Raw genomic sequence first — 19,982 nt, forward strand, 5'->3', positions numbered from 1 at the left:
TCCTTCTACACACATCTCCCTACCCTATGGCTCCTACTCCTGTGACCATCCCCACTGCAAGACTTGCCCTATGCACCCTCCTACCACCACCTATAGCAGCTCTGTAACTGGCAAAACATATACTATCAAAGGGAGAGCCACCTGTGAAACGACACACATTATATACCATCTGTTATGTAAACACTGTTTGGTCTTCTACATTTGCATGACTACCACCAAATTATCAGTTAGGATGAATGGATAGGCAGAGAGTGAATACTGGCAACTTGCAATACCCTGTTGCAGAGCATTCTCTACAATATGATAAACATGACCTCAGTGCCTTTTACCCCACATGTGCCATTTGAATTCTTCCCCCAGACACAGGTCTCTCAGAGCTCCGCAGAGGGGAACTAACATTACAAAATGTCCTTTGTTCTCGCCACCTGCCTGGCCTTATATGTTAATTTCTTCTGTCTCAGAATTTCTTCACAGTAACTACTCTTTGTTTCACTCTGTTTTACTTTTCTACATCTTTCATTGTCTTACCTGTCTGTTTTTCACCCCCCCCCCTCCAGTCACATCTGTAACGCACAATGTGGTTACCTTTCCAACCTCATTAACTCATGTATGACATTTAAGGAATAATCTCTGTCTGAATATTACCCTGTCTTTCACCTTTACGTTCACAGGTTTTCAAATTTTGTCCAATGCAGTCTACCCTGACCTGCGGTTCTGGGTGACTTTCCCAAAATCTACCCCTTTTCCTAGACCTCTCCTCTCCTTTTCCTTCGCTCCCTCTCTTCCTTCCCCTTCAAAGCTTCTGGCTGAAGAAGGAGCCACGGGCTCCGAAAGTTGCCAATTACAACAGTCTTTTATGTGAGTGTTCTGCCGCCACTTGGTGAGTAGATTTTTTATCTATCCAGTTAAATTAGTTTGTCAACAACTGATTGTTTTCATTGTTAAATTAAGAACAAAGACTGACACACACACACACACACACACACACACACACACACACACTGTTGTTTTCTTGCTTTCATTAAGTAGGCCCCCCCATGAACCATGGACCTTGCCGTTGGTGGGGAGGCTTGCGTGCCTCAGCGATACAGATGGCCGTACCGTAGGTACAACCACAACGGAGGGGTATCTGTTGAGAGGCCAGACAAACATGTGGTTCCTGAAGAGGGGCAGCAGCCTTTTCAGTAGTTGCAGGGGCAACAGTCTGGATGATTGACTGATCTGGCCTTGTAACATTAACCAAAACGGCCTTGCTGTGCTGGTATTGCGAACGGCTGAAAGCAAGGGGAAACTACGGCCGTAATTTTTCCCGAGGACATGCAGCTCTACTGTATGATTAAATGATGATGGCGTCCTCTTGGGTAAAATATTCCGGAGGTAAAATAGTCCCCCATTCGGATCTCCGGGCGGGGACTACTCAGGAGCACGTCGTTATCAGGAGAAAGAAAACTGGCGTTCTACGGATCGGAGCGTGGAATGTCAGATCCCTTAATCGGGCAGGTAGGTTAGAAAATTTAAAAAGGGAAATGAATAGGTTAAAGTTAGATATAGTGGGAATTAGTGAAGTTCGGTGGCAGGAGGAACAAGACTTTTGGTCAGGTGATTACAGGGTTATAAATACAAAATCAAATAGCGGTAATGCAGGAGTAGGTTTAATAATGAATAAAAAAATAGGAGTGCGGGTTAGCTACTACAAACAGCATAGTGAACGCATTATTGTGGCCAAGATAGACACAAAGCCCATGCCTACTACAGTAGTAAAAGTTTATATGCCAACTACCTCTGCAGATGATGAAGAAATAGATGAAATGTATGACGAGATAAAAGAAATTATTCAGGTAGTGAAGGGAGACGAAAATTTAATAGTCATGGGTGACTGGAATTCGTCAGTAGGAAAAGGGAGAGAAGGAAACATAGTAGGTGAATATGGATTGGGGGGAAGGAATGAAAGAGGAAGCCGCCTTGTAGAATTTTGCACAGAGCATAACTTAATCATAGCCAACACTTGGTTCAAGAATCATAAAAGAAGGTTGTATACCTGGAAGAATCCTGGAGATACTAAAAAGTATCAGATAGATTATATAATGGTAAGACAGAGATTTAGGAACCAGGTTTTAAATTGTAAGACATTTCCTGGGGCAGATGTGGATTCTGACCACAATCTATTGGTTATGAACTGCAGATTGAAACTGAAGAAACTGCAAAAAGGTGGGAATTTAACGAGATGGGACCTGGATAAACTGAAAGAACCAGAGGTTGTACAGAGTTTCAGGGAGAGCATAAGGGAACAATTGACAGGAATGGGGGAAAGAAATACAGTAGAAGAAGAATGGGTAGCTTTGAGGGATGAAGTAGTGAAGGCAGCAGAGGATCAAGTAGGTAAAAAGACGAGGGCTAATAGAAATCCTTGGGTAACAGAAGAAATATTGAATTTAATGGATGAAAGGAGAAAATATAAAAATGCAGTAAATGAAGCAGGCAAAAAGGAATACAAACGTCTCAAAAATGATATCGACAGGAAGTGCAAAATGGCTAAGCAGGGACGGCTAGAGGACAAATGTAAGGATGTAGAGGCTTGTCTCACTAGGGGTAAGATAGATACTGCCAACAGGAAAATTAAAGAGACCTTTGGAGATAAGAGAACCACTTGTATGAATATCAAGAGCTCAGATGGCAACCCAGTTCTAAGCCACGAAGGGAAGGCAGAAAGGTGGAAGGAGTATATAGAGGGTTTATACAAGGGCGATGTACTTGAGGACAATATTATGGAAATGGAAGAGGATGTAGATGAAGACGAAATGGGAGATAAGATACTGCGTGAAGAGTTTGACAGAGCACTGAAAGACCTGAGTCGAAACAAGGCCCCGGGAGTAGACAACATTCCATTTGAACTACTGATGGCCTCGGGAGAGCCAGTCATGAAAAACTCTACCATCTGGTGAGCACGATGTATGAGACAGGCGAAATACCATCAGACTTCAAGAAGAATATAATAATTCCAATCCCAAAGAAAGCAGGTGTTGACAGATGTGAAAATTACCGAACTATCAGTTTAATAAGTCACAGCTGCAAAATACTAACGCGAATTCTTTACAGACGAATGGAAAAACTGGTAGAAGCCGACCTCGGGGAAGATCAGTTTGGATTCCGTAGAAATGTTGGAACACGTGAGGCAATACTGACCTTACGACTTATCTTAGAAGAAAGATTAAGAAAAGGCAAACCTACATTTCTAGCATTTGTAGACTTAGAGAAAGCTTTTGACAATGTTAACTGGAATACTCTCTTTCAAATTCTGAAGGTGGCAGGGGTAAAATACAGGGAGCAAAAGGCTATTTACAGTTTGTACAGAAACCAGATGGCAGTTATAAGAGTCGAGGGGCATGAAAGGGAAGCAGTGGTTGGGAAAAGAGTAAGACAGGGTTGTAGCCTCTCCCCGATGTTATTCAATCTGTATATTGAGCAAGCAGTAAAGGAAACAAAAGAAAAATTCGGAGTAGGTATTAAAGTTCATGGAGAAGAAGTAAAAACTTTGATGTTCGCCGATGACATTGTAATTCTGTCAGAGACAGCAAAGGACTTGGAAGAGCAGTTGAACGGAATGGACAGTGTCTTGAAAGGAGGATATAAGATGAACATCAGCAAAAGCAAAACGAGGATAATGGAATGTAGTCAAATTAAGTCGGGTGATGCTGAGGGAATTAGATTAGGAAATGAGACACTTAAAGTAGTAAAGGAGTTTTGCTATTTAGGGAGTAAAATAACAGATGATGGTCGAAGTAGAGAGGATATAAAATGTAGACTGGCAATGGCAAGGAAAGCGTTTCTCAAGAAGAGGAATTTGTTAACATCGAGTATAGATTTAAGTGTCAGGAAGTCGTTTCTGAAAGTATTTGTATGGAGTGTAGCCATGTATGGAAGTGAAACATGGACGATAACTAGTTTGGACAAGAAGAGAATAGAAGCTTTCGAAATGTGGTGCTACAGAAGAATGCTGAAGATAAGGTGGGTAGATCACGTAACTAATGAGGAGGTATTGAATAGGATTGGGGAGAAGAGAAGTTTGTGGCACAACTTGACTAGAAGAAGGGATCGGTTGGTAGGACATGTTTTGAGGCATCAAGGGATCACAAATTTAGCATTGGAGGGCAGTGTGGAGGGTAAAAATCGTAGAGGGAGACCAAGAGATGAATACACTAAGCAGATTCAGAAGGATGTAGGTTGCAGTAGATACTGGGAGATGAAGAAGCTTGCACAGGATAGAGTAGCACGGAGAGCTGCATCAAACCAGTCTCAGGACTGAAGACCACAACAACAACAACATTAAGTAGGCTGTAATAATAGCTCACTGCAAGAAAACATTTACCTTCCATATAAGTGAGCACCAGATTGCTGAACAGTTGAAATTGATGTCTTTGCTGTCATAAATTTTTGGTTGTTTCTTCCTAATATGTTGTGATTTATGTAGTTGTGGTTACTGTGGGACCTGAGAACACAGCTATTTTTATGCAAATATATACGGATTTCGCTTCTTTACTGACATGAAAATATCCCAATGCCTCTTGCTTCCAAACATATCATCTGCCTGCCACTCTCTCATTGGCTGTGCAGAACCAGCAGCTGACACATCCCCTTTCATTCCTGTCACGTCCCTGTGAGTGTCAACAACATTGCAGCACAAAGTACATAAGCACACCACCAGCCCTTATTTAGACTTTTACCTGCAGAACTATTTTTAAGTATCTGTCCAGTTTTAAAGTCGATTCAATTCTGACTACAAATGAATTCAGCCAAACTTTAGTTTAAAAGTGGCAGATGTTCCTAAAATGCCAAAGTATACAGTATAGGCTTCAATGGTTGGCAACATGATATAATTTGTTGCCCACTTGTTACTCCCCTCCCTGCACTCATCTAGTTCTCAGCCAACCTGGTATCACAGTTCCCCCTCCAACCATTCGATAGCACTGTGTTTGAGCAACTATCAAACACAGACCACAATGTCTTCTAGTGTGCAAGTCATGTGTAACATCAGCAACAAAAATACATAAATAAAAGATCACAATCATGACTCAGTACAATTCACCAACTTCGCTCGTCCCGCTATCTACTGATGACTGTTGGTACTAGCTCCAGACGGGTCTTGCGTCTGAAATTTATTCTCGTGACAATATGATTTATTTTAAGCAAAAGCTTCATCTGTAAGAGTAAGGTTATCCATATACACTCAGTTAAACAATGTAAACACATTAACATCAGCAGCAATAGTTTCACCTGCAAATGTAAGACAACCCTATATTTTTCAAATGATGCATCTGGGGAGAAAACCTCGTCTTATGATAGGGTAAAAATGGTATATAGACCAGGTCTGACTCGCAGGTCATAGTTTATACATCCCTGTTATAGAGAGTCTGCTTGGCAAGCCACTTACAAATCTGAACCTGTTGTTGTTGTTGTTGTTGTTGTGGTCTTCAGTCCTGAGACTGGTTTGATGCAGCTCTCCATGCTACTCTATCCTGTGCAAGCTTCTTCATCTCCCAGTACCTACTGCAACCTACATCCTTCTGAATCTGCTTAGTGTATTCATCTCTTGGTCTCCCTCTATGATTTTTACCCTCCATGCTGCCCTCCAATACTAAATTGGTGATCCCTTGATGCCTCAGAACATGTCCTACCAACCGATCCCTTCTTCTGGTCAAGTTGTGCCACAAACTTCTCTTCTCCCCAATCCTATTCAATACCTCCTCATTAGTTATGTGATCTACCCATCTAATCTTCAGCATTCTTCTGTAGCACCACATTTCGAAAGCTTCTATTCTCTTCCTGTCCAAACTATTTATCGTCCATGTTTCACTTCCATACAAGGCCACACTCCACTTTCAGAAACGACTTAATGACACTTAAATCTATACTCGATGTTAACAAATTTCCCTTCTTCAGAAATGCTTTCCTTGCCATTGCCAGTCTACATTTTATATCCTCTCTACTTCGACCATCATCAGTTATTTTGCTCCCCAAATAGCAAAACTCCTTTACTACTTTAAGTGTCTCATTTCCTAATCTAATTCCCTCAGGATCACCTGACTTAATTCGACTACATTCCATTATCCTTGTTTTGCTTTTGTTGATGTTCATCTTATATCCTCCTTTCAAGACGCTATCCATTCCATTCAACTGCTCTTCCAAGTCCTTTGTTGTCTCTGACAGAATTACAATGTCATCGGCGAACCTCAAAGTTTTTATTTCTTCTCCATGGATTTTAATACCTACTCCGAATTTTTCTTTTGTTTCCTTTACTGCTTGCTCAATATACAGATTGAATAACGTCGGGGAGAGGCTACAACCCTGTCTTACTCCCTTCCCAACCACTGCTTCCCTTTCATGTCCTTCGACTCTTATAACTGCCATCTGGTTTCTGTACAAATTATAAATAGCCTTTCGCTCCCTGTATTTTACCCCTGCCACCTTTAGAGTTTGAAAGAGAGTATTCCAGTCAACATTGTCAAAAGCTTTCTCTAAGTCTACAAATGCTAGAAACGTAGGTTTGCCTTTCCTTAATCTTTCTTCTAAGATAAGTCGTAAGGTCAGTATTCCCTCACGTGTTCCAGTATTTCTACGGAATCCAAACTGATCTTCCCCGAGGTCGGCTTCTACTAGTTTTTCCATTCATCTGTAAAGAATTCGTGTTAGTATTTTGCAGCTGTGGCTTATTAAACTGATTGTTCGGTAATTTTCACATCTGTCAACACCTGCTTTCTTTGGGATTGGAATTATTATATTCTTCTTGAAGTCTGAGGGTATTTCGCCTGTTTCACACATCCTGCTCACCAGATGGTAGAGTTTTGTCAGGACTGGCTCTCCCAAGGCCGTCAGTAGTTCCAATGGAATGTTGTCTACTCCGGGGGCCTTGTTTCAACTCAGGTCTTTCAGTGCTCTGTCAAACTCTTCACGCAGTATCGTATCTCCCATTTCATCTTCATCTACATCCTCTTCCATTTCCATAATATTGTCCTCAAGTACATCACCCTTGTATAGACCTTCTATATACTCCTTCCACCTTTCTGCTTTCCCTTCTTTGCTTAGAACTGGGTTTCCATCTGAGCTCTTGATGTTCATACAAGTGGTTCTCTTATCTCCAAAGGTCTCTTTAAATTTCCTGTTGGCAGTATCTATCTTACCACTAGTGAGATAAGCTTCTACATCCTTACATTTGTCCTCTAGCCATCCCTGCTTAGCCATTTTGCACTTCCTGTCGATCGCATTTTTGAGACGTTTGTATTCCTTTTTGCCTGCTTCATTTACTGCATTTTTATATTTTCTCCTTTCATCAATTAAATTCAATATTTCTTCTGTTACCCATGGATTTCTTCTAGCCCTCGTCTTTTTATCTACTTGATCCTCTGCTGCCTTCACTACTTCATTCCTCAAAGCTATCCATTCTTCTACTGTATTTCTTTCCCCCATTCCTGTCAATTGTTCCCTTATGCTCTCCCTGAAACTCTGTACAACCTCTGGTTCTTTCAGTTTATCCAGGTGCCATCTCCTTAAATTCCCACCTTTTTGCAGTTTCTTCAGTTTTAATCTACAGCTCATAACCAAAAGATTGTGGTCAGAGTCCACATCTGCCCCTGGAAATGTCTTACAATTTAAAACCTGGTTCCTAAATCTGTCTTACCATTATATAATCTATCCGATACCTTTTAGTATCTCCAGGGTTCTTCCATGTCCACAACCTTCTTTCATGATTCTTAAACCAAGTGTTGGCTATGATAAAGTTGTGCTCTGTGCAAAATTCTACCAGGCGGCTTCCTCTTTCATTTCTTAGCCCCAATCTATATTCACCTACTACGTTTCCTTGTGCTCTGTGCAAAATTCAACCAGGCGGCTTCCTCTTTCATTTATTAGCCCCAATCCATATTCACCTACTACGTTTCCTTCTCTCCCTTTTCCTACTACCGAATTCCAGTCACCCATGACTATTAAATTTTCGTCACCCTTCACTATCTGAATAATTTCTTTTATTTCATCATACATTTCTTCAATTTCTTCGTCATCTGCAGAGCTAGTTGGCATGTAAACTTGTACTACTGTAGTAGGTGTGGGCTTCGTATCTATCTTGGCCACAATAATGCGTTCATTATGCTGTTTGTAGTAGCTTACCCGCATTCCTATTTTCCTATTCATTATTAAACCTACTCCTGCATTACCCCCATTTGATTTTGTGTTTATAACCCTGTAGGCACCTGACCAGAAGTCTTGTTCCTCCTGCCACCGAACTTCACTAATTCCCACTATATCTAACTTTAACCTATCCATTTCCCTTTTTAAATTTTCTAACCTACCTGCCCGATTAAGTGATCTAACATTCCACGCTCCGATCCGTAGAACTCCATATACACTCAGTTAAACAATGTAAATACATTAACATCAGCAGCAATAGTTTCACCTGCAAATGTAAGACAACCCTGTATTTTTCAAATGATGCATCTGGGGAGAAAACCTCGTCTTATGATAGGGTAAATGTGGTATATAGACCAGGTCTGACTCGCAGGTCATAGTTTATACATCCCTGTTATAGAGAGTCTGCTTGGCAAGCCACTTACAAATCTGAAACTATAAAGATTTTTATCTAAAACAAAGTTGTCTGTGACTGCCTAACTATGTCCTGCTACCCTTATGAGGGACAACAATGGAGGAAAGGCACAAGGTCAGTATGCAAGAACTCTACATGTCCCCCATCAGATGTACATTATGTAACAAACATCTAAATCCCAACAAACCACAAAAGAGCAGAATTTTTATTAACATATTTTCTACTCACCGCTGCAACCAAACAAGTTTTCTTCCTTCAAGTTGTATGTTCCATCCCTACATTCATCACACCTTCTGGAACCCACAGATGTCTTGCAATAACATTGACCTGTTTTAGTGTCACAGACTCCAAGTCCACCCATAACACCAGGAAGATAGCAGTCACATTCTGTAAATATAAGAAAATTGAAGCTCAAATGCATTGTAATTTTTTGGAACTAGAGCTTGAAATATTTATACAAAATAGAGAACAATTAATTGTTCTGTTTACATTCTCCTTATTCCTTAGCCTCTTGAATCCCAGTCACTTCTTGTATTCAGGTAAAGGTGGTAACGATATTACCTTTATCAGTGACATGTCACTTAAAAGATCTTTAAGATCTGCTACATCTAAACAGCTGCAGTAATTACTATTTTACATGAACTAAATTGATAATTTATGTAGCTTATTAACATTCCATCATGCATCTAGGCACTTCTGCAGAGTACTGTAAGTTCCATTTTAAAGTTTACTATCAAAAGCAACTAAACATTTTCTAAATAGTATTTGAGAAGTAATATGACATACTTTTCTAGAGAAGCATTTTTAGATTTAGCATTCAGTAATGCAACTCCCATGGTAAAGTGGCTAGCAATGCTAAAAACTGATGCAAGGCTTACTGGTGACCACCTCAAATGTCTGACACCTTGTGAGAAGCTATTTTAATTAATAAGTAGTGACATTTAACATGTAAGTCAATGAAGTGGTGTTAAGATGGGATGCTTACAGAAGGCTTAGTGATACAGGAGAATGTAAATGGTATTCTACAAGAATTGTAGGAGATTCAGAAACCAACAGATAAAAGAACAATACAAACTACATACCTTTCTTATATACTTTTCATTTTTTTACAAAACAGTGAAGGTGCCTGTCACTCTTCAAGCCTTCCCAGAGAATATGTTCAATATACGGCTTTCAAATCTGCTGTCACATTTTGAGTAACTCACAACATTTCCTCAAGGCAAGTTTTGTAGAAGTTTTCTTGATAAGCTTTCTACATGCTTTTGAGGGAACTGAATTCGAATTTTCTAAGTCCCAACAAAATTATGGCCCAGAGATGGCTTAAAAATGGAAAAAGCATTGAAAGAAATGGGATCTTTCTTTGTTTTTTTTGCTTGTGGCTGAGAAAAGACACCCTTTCCACAAAATTGACTGTTTATAAAAATAGTGTGAGTGACATTTTTCGTCAGACTGACATTTGGTGCATAGCGCTTGTTGAAGTTAGCATGATTTCCAAGCTGAGGAGGTGGTCCATCTCAGGGCCTACCCCCTGTGCCCTTACCATACTTGATTCCACATCCATTGTCAAATTCATTCCTCCAGTAGCATCACAGTGTTATTGGAGTGGACTGGAAGTTGTTTAAGAGTTCGTCCTCAGATGGTTGCTTAGAATATATCTGCGGTCGGTAAATTCAGTTTGAGTGTATACTATTGCCATACATAATGAGTTCCAGTGAGACATTTGTTCTATGTGATGGTGTACTGGATGATACGAGAAAAGTGTCATCACTTAGTCCCAAAGTGGACTTGAAGAACGTTCTTGAAACAAGTAGAAGAGGATGGGTGGGATAGCTGCCCTTCTGAAGGGCAAGATGTGGTTACGGTTTGTAAACCATGTTAAGGATATCATATTAACAAAAATTAATTGCTGAGGGGGCTAAGAAGGTTGTGGCTGGTTGCCGTCGTGGAGGCGGGGGACTCAATCTGCTCAAGCATATTTTGATTTCAGAACCAACTATTTTTGTGTGGCTTGGTTATTATGCCAGAATTTCTGGCTCAGTAAAATCCACTCCCAGCAATCAATGGAATTTAGTGTGTGCATAAGCTTGGGTTGTGAGATACTGTTCAGTACCTTGCTGAGAGACAAAACAATGAATTAGGATGCTCAATAATATCTTGTATTTGATCTGTTCCTGATGTGGTTGTAGGAGGTGCACAGATCCAAAGCAGGAAGGGAAAAAAAAACAACAGGGATTGATAGTGCCACGTAGCAAATTTTTAACTGCCTCAGTGAAAATGATAAGGAGGATTAACTTTCCATTCTGCAGTTAATAGACCATATCCACAGTGACTACCATCCTAAAGTGAAGACAGTAAAAGCTCAACTGTTGAAGAAGTATGGAAGTGCTGCTCGTGAAGAAATCAATTATTGTTTGTTTCAAAACCAATGAGTACAAAATTATTACAGATAGTTGGTATCAATAAGAAGGTCGTCTCTGGAGGAAGAGCATTGACATGTTGCTGAAACAGCAGCAGACACACTTCTCGAAGATACGCAATTGGAGGTTTACAACGTAAAAGAATATCCCTCTCCAGACCAGTTTCTTACAAAGAGTGAAGTCCTCATCCCTGTTATTGTCCAAAATTTCATTAATCAACTCTCGATGAAGAAGAAGCGAAAAAACTTGAATAAATGGATGACCAAAAGTATGGCAACAGCACACAACATGGTAGCACCTGTCAGATCTAACTCTTTCTTGTCACCATTGCAAGATGGCCTGACCATATTCCTCTATAAGACATACAGCTGTCAGAAACTAGTCAAGGTACTGTCTGCTTTAGATACAGTGCCTGCTAAACAGAAGCAGTACCCTGTCAGGTGTCAGCAATAGTGGTGAAGGGACTGGAATTTGATCCATCCGTGTTGTTTCAATTTGTTTATGACAATGCTGACAACAACATCCAAACTCTTGGTGGAAATAATAGTTTCCAAGTAATGATGGAAATGCACTGTATCACACAACATGAAGGTGAGCCATATTTCACATTTTTGTTAGTGTTATAATTTCCCATGACCTCATTACTGTAACAAACACTGTATGATGGTTCCAACTCTAATTATTTACCCACTATATGGTATGAACTAATATTAGTCACCTATTGTCTTACTTAGCTGTAGCATACCCATCTACATATTCTCATTTTGCTTATGAATCAAGCAAAGATGGAGGCAATGGTGCACGAAGCATGAAGAGGATGAAACTTCTTTGACAGTTCATTAAAATTGTTATAATAAGAATAATAAAATATTTTGATAATTATTATTATTGTTACCAAATTCAAACTAAAGCATAATTATTATGTCATTTACAAAAGTTATTTAGAACATCTTTTAATTGTAGGAGTGATGAAAGCTTTGATTTTGCCATTTGAATGAACATCACAGCATAATTAGAGGTGAGGAGTTGGGTTTTAGTGGTGGTGCCCAAAATTACACTAACTTCAACATGTGCTATACACCATATGTGTGATCCGATAAAAGTACACAATAGAAACTATTTTATGGAAAATTTTACACTCTTTTTTCCACAGTCACCTCCGCCAAAAAAAATGGGTCATTTCTAAGTAACAAGTGAAAAACCAAAGAGCCCCATATTTTTTTTTTTTTTTTTTATTTTTCACCTGACTACTGGTAGAAATTTGGATGGGACTTTGAAAATTTGGATTCATCACTCTCAAAAAAATGTAGAAAGACTGTCAAAAAAGTGTCTCCAAAACTTTCCTCTAACAATCATCATTTGACTGGACTACAACTCAATATTGACAAGAGGCCATCTATTACTGCTGGCAGATAGCAATGGCCAGTGTCCTCACTGTTATTGGTCTGTTATGGAGGTGGCCTGTTATGGAGAGCCTGTTTGAAAGCCACACATGCATGGTCAGATTGCTTGCAGACAGATGACAGTAGCACACTCAGTGGCCCTACTGCAAACTGAGCTATGGCCTCCTCTCCACGTGCCAGTTACCGTATTTACTCGAATCTAAGCCACACTTTTTTTCCGGTTTTTGTAGTCCAAAAAACCGCCTGCGGCTTAGAATCGAGTGCAAAGTAAGCGGAAGTTCTGAAAAATGTAGGTAGGTGCCGCCACAACTAACTTCTGTCGTCGAATATATGTAGCGCTACGCAGGCACAAAGACAAATACTGGCACCAAAACCTCTGCGTCAGTAAATAAATAAAAAAAAGGTGGAGGACGAGTTTTTTTTCTCCGCCCCGAGTTTTCATACATTATCCAACGAAGTAAATACAAATTCCGTATTGTTCCTCTTCAAACGTAGCAGCATTTCAATGTACTACGAAAATCCGACTGGCAAGACTGTTTGGGATATTTGTCAATATGGCCAACTCTGCTTTCTGAATTTTTTCCTAACTGTGAGAAGAAATGGTTGCTAATAGGAACTTTTATGAATTGTGAATCACATGCAGTATTCTCTTCATCTACATCTACATCTACATTTATACTCCGCAAGCCACCCAACGGTGTGTGGCGGAGGGCACTTTACGTGCCACTGTCATTATCTCCCTTTCCTGTTCCAGTCGCGTATGGTTCGCGGGAAGAACGACTGTCTGAAAGCCTCTGTGCGCGCTCTTATCTCTCTAATTTTACATTCGTGATCTCCTCGGGAGGTATAAGTAGGGGGAAGCAATATATTCGATACCTCATCCAGAAACGCACCCTCTCGAAACCTGGCGAGCAAGCTACACCGCGATGCAGAGCGCCTCTCTTGCAGAGTCGGCCACTTGAGTTTGTTAAACATCTCCGTAACGCTATCACGGTTACCAAATAACCCTGTGACGAAACGCGCCGCTCTTCTTTGGATCTTCTCTATCTCCTCCGTCAACCCGATCTGGTACGGATCCCACACTGATGAGCAATACTCAAGTATAGGTCGAACGAGTGTTTTGTAAGCCACCTCCTTTGTTGATGGACTACATTTTCTAAGGACTCTCCCAATGAATCTCAACCTGGTACCCGCCTTACCAACAATTAATTTTATATGATCATTCCACTTCAAATCGTTCCGCACGCATACTCCCAGATATTTTACAGAAGTAACTGCTACCAGTGTTTGTTCCGCTATCATATAATCATACAATAAAGGATCCTTCTTTCTATGTATTCGCAATACATTACATTTGTCTATGTTAAGGGTCAGTTGCCACTCCCTGCACCATAAGAATAATACGAATATAAACATTTTGCCATGTATTCTTTCGTGTTTGCTGCTATCTCATTTAAATCCTGTCCGCCTAATAAACTACGAAACTAGAGTGAGACAACAGCAGACGCGGAAGAATATACATACCATGTCATGTTTATATTCGTATTATTCTTATGCCTAATAGTGATACAATCAAAAATGAAGCACGGCAATTGACTAGATTTTTAAATCTAAGATGACTCTAATTTCTGTGCACAATGTAATGTACTAAAGAGGCGTCTGCAAAGATTTTCAAACGGAAAAAATTTTCGCTAAATTCTCGTTCAGAACATCTTCTATCATACGCAGTCTATTATTTGATTCTTGTTGATCATTATCAAAGAAAGCAGCAGTGTAAGTAGCAACGAATAGCAGTCTCATGCCATTGTTTCACTAATGAGACGATTCCTCTCTTTGTTTTTTTTTTATTGTAAGCGGCGGTAGCGTGCACGAAAGCAAGCCATGCCGCGAGCGGCGACAGGCCGTAAACCCTCATTTTCAGAATGCGACAAACAATGCATGACACAGTACAGTAATGCATTTTCAGCTTTGAGTGACGGAAACACCTATAACAAAGAGAACTGCACTTGTCAGATCAAAGAAAAATAAGCAATCAATTCAAACCAGACGAAGCACGTGAAAAAGGAAGGGTACCCGTATAAATACGGACGGAGCGCCTGACGCATAACAACGGCTACCTGGTAAAGCTTAACTACTAAGCTTACGACTCGAACCAAACTACTACAGCTGTATCGTCATTCATTCAACCTAAATAGTGTCTCATATTACAATGGACCAAGTTTGTTTCGATTTGGAAGTGCGGCCTAAAACTTTTCTCTCCCCTTGAATTTCGAGTCTCAGATTTCAGGTGCGGCTTAGATTCGGGAAATTTTTTTTTCCTCGATTTCGAGTCTCGTTTTTCAGGTGCGGCTTAGATTCGAGTGTGGCTTAAATTCGAGTAAATACGGTAACCATTGCTGTTTCCTAGTGTTACTAAGGCCAGGAGTTAAAGCATAACACAGTGAATGATCCATTTAGCAACAGACTAAAGCCAAAAAAGAGTTTCCTCTGAACAATCGAAGCAATTTGCATTGTCACCTTCTGCCTGCTGCATAGAATAGTGGCAAAACAAGACACCCAGAGGACATATCCCAAATCAAAAGAAAGATTTTGCTGATTTACAACTAGCTTATCACAAGTGAAAGAACTTGAATAGACTGCAAACTGGATTCATGCAGTGCAAACAGGACTTGAAGTGTTGGGGAAGGTGAAGGACTTCAAATTGCAGATCTCCTCTCAACCACCCAAAGTTACCTGTAACCTGCAAACTGGCTGACCTAATTTCGGCAAATGCCTCAAGAATCAACACTGCCAAATTCTGGGCATCAAAATTCATATTATATGTATAAAACCTTTGTACAACCTGTAAAGACATTGTAGATACACTGACTGACAAAAAGAGTGAAGCAATCAGAAGACACAGTCAGACGTTGGTGTGAACCTGCCGAGTACTCTTGTGAGACAGCATTTCCAGCACCTAACAGAATTTGAAAGGACCTCTGAGTGAGTCTCCAATTGACAGCCATTCAAATTGTGCAATATTCAGATTGTAGAGCATTCAGGTATTATAGGTGGCCAGGCAATGGAGTACATGGAATATGAAAACATGTGTATTCATCAAGGTTCTGGCTGACCTTGTCTGACATCCATAATGGATGATTGCCAGACTGTGCACCAAGAACATTGTAACCCTTCATATGTGCATCTGCCATCCAATAACAAATAATGAACTCCCAGCAACATTCCGTGTCATCTTACCACTGGTCAGGGACTAGCAGCAGCTGGACGAGGGAATTACCATCCCATGTTAAGGCTGCCAATCATGACAATACAAATGGCTGTTTTGGAATGGTTCTATGACTGGGTAGCATGGACTGCTGGTAAATGGCAACACATTGCATTCAGCATCGAATCCCAGTCCTGCAGTATCCCAGATTGTCAGTTACTATGGCAGTGCTGTGGGGAGAGGTCCTATTCTTCTACAGTTTTTAAGAGGTACAGAGGTATTACTCCTGGCACTATGGTGTGGGGAGCCACCAGATATGACTTAAGATCACAGCTGCTAGTGACTGATGAAACTCTGATGGCTCAACGGTACATCATGGACAATCTGCATCCTCGTGTGTTCCCTCTCATGTGACACTACTGTTATGCCATTTTTCAACATAACACATAGAACCACACATAACAAAATGACTAGTAAGCTTAAATGGATAACACTAGGTATAAAAATTTCTAATGTCAGGAAGAGGCAAATCCACGATGACCTGAAATACAACAAAACTAAGCATTTTACTGAGTACGTTACACATTACAAAGCTATATTTCAAAAAGTTGTGAAGACATCCATACAAACACAAAAAATAAGTTCATTTTACAAAATAAAAATAAGACAAAGACAGTGTGGTTGACTGTCACATCAGAGTTGGACATCAGAGTTAGTAGTCACTAATCTCTGTGATTAAAGTAAATTATAGCCTAACTGTAAAACAGTCACAAATATCAGGTTGTTGACATGAATTCTTCATAAATGTGGCAAAGACAAATGTTTATGTAGCAGAGAATCAGAGTAAAAGTAATTCTTTTGGACTTCACTAAAAAGCTGAATGTCTCACTGTTTTAATCCTAGAATGGTCAGGCTGGCTCTGTGAGACCCCACTAGTTTTTGTTTTACTGAATTTATATTCTAATAGTTGCTGATCTGACTCGAGCACTTTGCTAACTTCCTGAAACACAAGAGATGAAGCATGTACATTGTGAATGAGGTATTGCTTTGTTTGGTCACTGTTTCAGGTTTTGCTTTGTTTACTCATTGTTTGGGAGTCTTCCAAAAAGCATTTGGGTCTGTCAGACCCAGCCTGACCATTTATGTTACTAATTTCTGCCAGTGTGTTCCCATTTTTATTCTGATGTAGGCGTATCATTGAGTTACTTTGCAAACTATTTGTAATGTCCTAAAACTAAATTAATTATCATTGTCAGTTGTTTACAATATAAAATAACAAGAGAAAATCTTTCATACAGTGAAATTTATTCAGTTCTGATGCGGACCCAGACTTTGAAATAAACAATGATCACAACAGTAATAGTGAAATAAGTTGAGGTGTAGAGGAATATGTTCCACCACCCTCCAGCAACAATGCAGCTACTGTTGTTGATTCGTGTACAACTCCTGTAACTGATCATCTATGCACTTTTGTAAAGGAAGGAACAGAGCAACTAAATGGAGAAAACTTGTTTCCCAAAAAAGTGTTTGAACAAGATGTCACAACATAGTTTCCACACATTTGTCTGGAAGTATTCCACCCGAGATGGATGTACATTCACCATTAGAGCCATGGCAGTTACTCTTCAGCAGTCCATTGATTGATTTAGTTATCGAATCAACCAATATCTATACTGATCCAATTATAAATAATTATACAAGTGACCCAAATATGGGTAGCCTGCAAGTTTTGATGAGTTGAGGACATATTTTGACCTACTTTACTTAGCTGGAAAACTGCATGGTAGTAAAACGAATAGTGAAGACTTTTGGAATACAGATGGAATCGGAATAGACTCTTTCAGGCAAGCATGTCATTAAAAAGGTTCAGATTTTTGACTCACTATATCAAGTTTGATAACATCCATATAAAGGAAGAAAGAAAAGCACAAGATAATCTTGCTACCATAAGATCCATTCTTGATATGTTTGTCTCCAACTGCGATGTATATTACTGTTTATCACTTGTTATAAGTGTTTTATTTATTGGGTGCCACAGAAGCAGCCCGACCAATCATGAAACTATTTTTTGCCTGACTGTTCTAGGGTTAAAAGGAAAAGTCTCAATAAATGTGTGTCATCCAAAGAGTGAGGTGCCAAGGCAAGGTTGATACCTTGTGATGAAACCACAAGTTCATAAAATCACTGTCAGATGCAGTGACAAATAAGTGAAGTCAGCACAGACACCCCCACAAGTTTCCATTTACCACCGCATCAGCATGATTGCTTACATCTGAACACAGTGCTGCTCAGCACAGCCTGCAGTAGTCAACACCAATGATGACTGCATTGTCTCTCTACTGTTGTATTAGACAGAACTCTGCATAAATGTTTATTGTCAGTTGTATTCTGTGAGAAGAGACTAGTGTCTTCTTCTGTATCAAGAGATACATTAATGTTCAGTGACAGTAACAAATACTCATGACATTCCTGTGGACATGAATTGTTACAAAGTTAATTATTTCATCTTGTTCAAGTTGTGATAAGGTGATCTAATATTTTATGTGCAGTAGTGTCATCTCAGCCTCCAAGGAGTAAAGCTAAGAACCCATCACTATGCCAATGAGCATTATTTCATGAGGTACAACAAATGTTGACAAGTCTGATCATTTGTACAGACTTCACTACCTGATTACAAAGTCAGCAATGCTGTGTGCATGTTGTACCTATGCATTGCCTGCCCTGCATTTGTCTTATGTATTTTGATTTTTTTGTATGTCAAATAATGTGTTTAAACATCCCTGAGCTGCCACAGGAATTGCCTCAGATGGAATGCCTGCTACTCAGTGTCCAACAGATGACTACGTTACTATCACAGCAAGCAGCACCATCACTGGTTGTTGTGCCCAAGATTCAGCCATTCAGTAATAACAAAGAGGATGGTCAGAATATCGGGTGCTGATGGAGGCCCATGTTGCTGCATACAATATTACAGGTATGGTGCGCAACGCTTTTCTGCTTTCAATGGTCAGAGCAGAAGTGTACTATCTGTACCCCGATTCATGTCCAGAAACTATTAGTTACGACGAACTTGTTAAGCTGCTCAATGAATTATGCTCAAATGAATGTCAGTGCAGCAAGGTTTAAATTTTTTGCAGCTAAAGAAGCAGCCAGCATGAACTTTAAAACAGTGGATTGCCAAACTTAGATGGCTTACATGACATAGCAGGTTTAAGTGTTCTTGTGGATTCAGTTATAGTGATGTTGTGTTATGTGATGCAGTCATGCAAAATGTGTCAGGTGCACGTACTCGCCCTGCTGTTCTCAAATTGATGCATCACAATTTGGAAACAGTTCTGTCTATCGTGTAATCTCAAATTACTATGGACACGAGTGAGATCAATTTTGAGGCTCCATGTGTTTCCGTTGTCAAAAGTGCATAGTCACTCACTCTAAGGTTCATGTTCATGTTAAACTGAATGAAAATAAAGCTCAGACTAACAGTAAATGTAAAGGCAGAAACTTGTAGTCTTGTGCTACATGAATTGTATTACAGAAAACTGTGAGGAAGTCTTGTCCTCAATGCTTTTCAAATGATGATAGAAAAGATTTTCAGTGTCGTGACACAAAGTATTTCCAGTTTGGTAGGCAAGACCATAATCAAAGAGTCTGTTTACAAGGCAGCCCAGGCTTGGGCCAGGGACAGCGCAGGGCAGGCACATGGCTTCAGCGAAGCAATCAACATGTGCATGTTGTGTAGGCATTACCATTAGAGACAGCACAAGTGAAGGCTCACATTTCCATGTCACAGAAATCTTCTGCTGTAGTACACAGACAGAAGAACAAACTTTCTGTGCAATTAAAACTAGTTCAAAAGACAATTAAATTTTAATTAGACACAGGTCCATTTGTTTCCCTTATCAGTAAAGACACATATGAAAGGATCCACAGCTACAGAAGTCTATGTCTGTTTTGTCTGTCTATAACAAACATGACACATCAGTGCTTGGTGTGTGTAGTTTGCCATCAATTTTTTGTACCATCACAAAATGTGCTTTACTTAATAAATAAATAAATATACATTATATAATCAGTTACAGGAACATGGCAGACGTTTTTGGTTTATACATATTTGATGTGTTCAGTCCGTGCATATGAGATAGTGTGTTAAAAGTCAGTGTTTCAGTGTCTCACATGATTGTTTCTAATATGTGCAGTAAGTACAGTGAACTGTTTGAATCAGGTTTAGGAAGGACCAAAGGTTTTGAAGGGCACAACACTGTTGTAGTATTGTATGTTCTGTGACTATGTAATAAAGTGTTGTTAGACTGCTAATCACTGCTCTACTGTGATTCACGTCATAAGAATTTGGTGCCGAAACCCGGAAT

At 39.7% G+C, this 19,982-nt stretch overlaps 1 protein-coding gene across 1 annotated transcript in view; it reads right to left on the minus strand.

The window, feature by feature from the left end:
- LOC126188961 (laminin subunit alpha) overlaps positions 1–19,982 on the minus strand; it is a 364,582-nt gene that overhangs the window by 231,516 nt on the left and 113,084 nt on the right. Inside the window, exon 12 of the mRNA XM_049930722.1 lies at positions 8,819–8,977. Coding sequence (XP_049786679.1) covers positions 8,819–8,977 — 159 coding nt within the window. The remainder of the gene's footprint in view (positions 1–8,818; positions 8,978–19,982) is intronic.

This window comes from Schistocerca cancellata, chromosome 5 (genome assembly GCF_023864275.1).
Source record: "Schistocerca cancellata isolate TAMUIC-IGC-003103 chromosome 5, iqSchCanc2.1, whole genome shotgun sequence".
NCBI classification, from domain to species: Eukaryota; Metazoa; Arthropoda; class Insecta; order Orthoptera; family Acrididae; genus Schistocerca; species Schistocerca cancellata.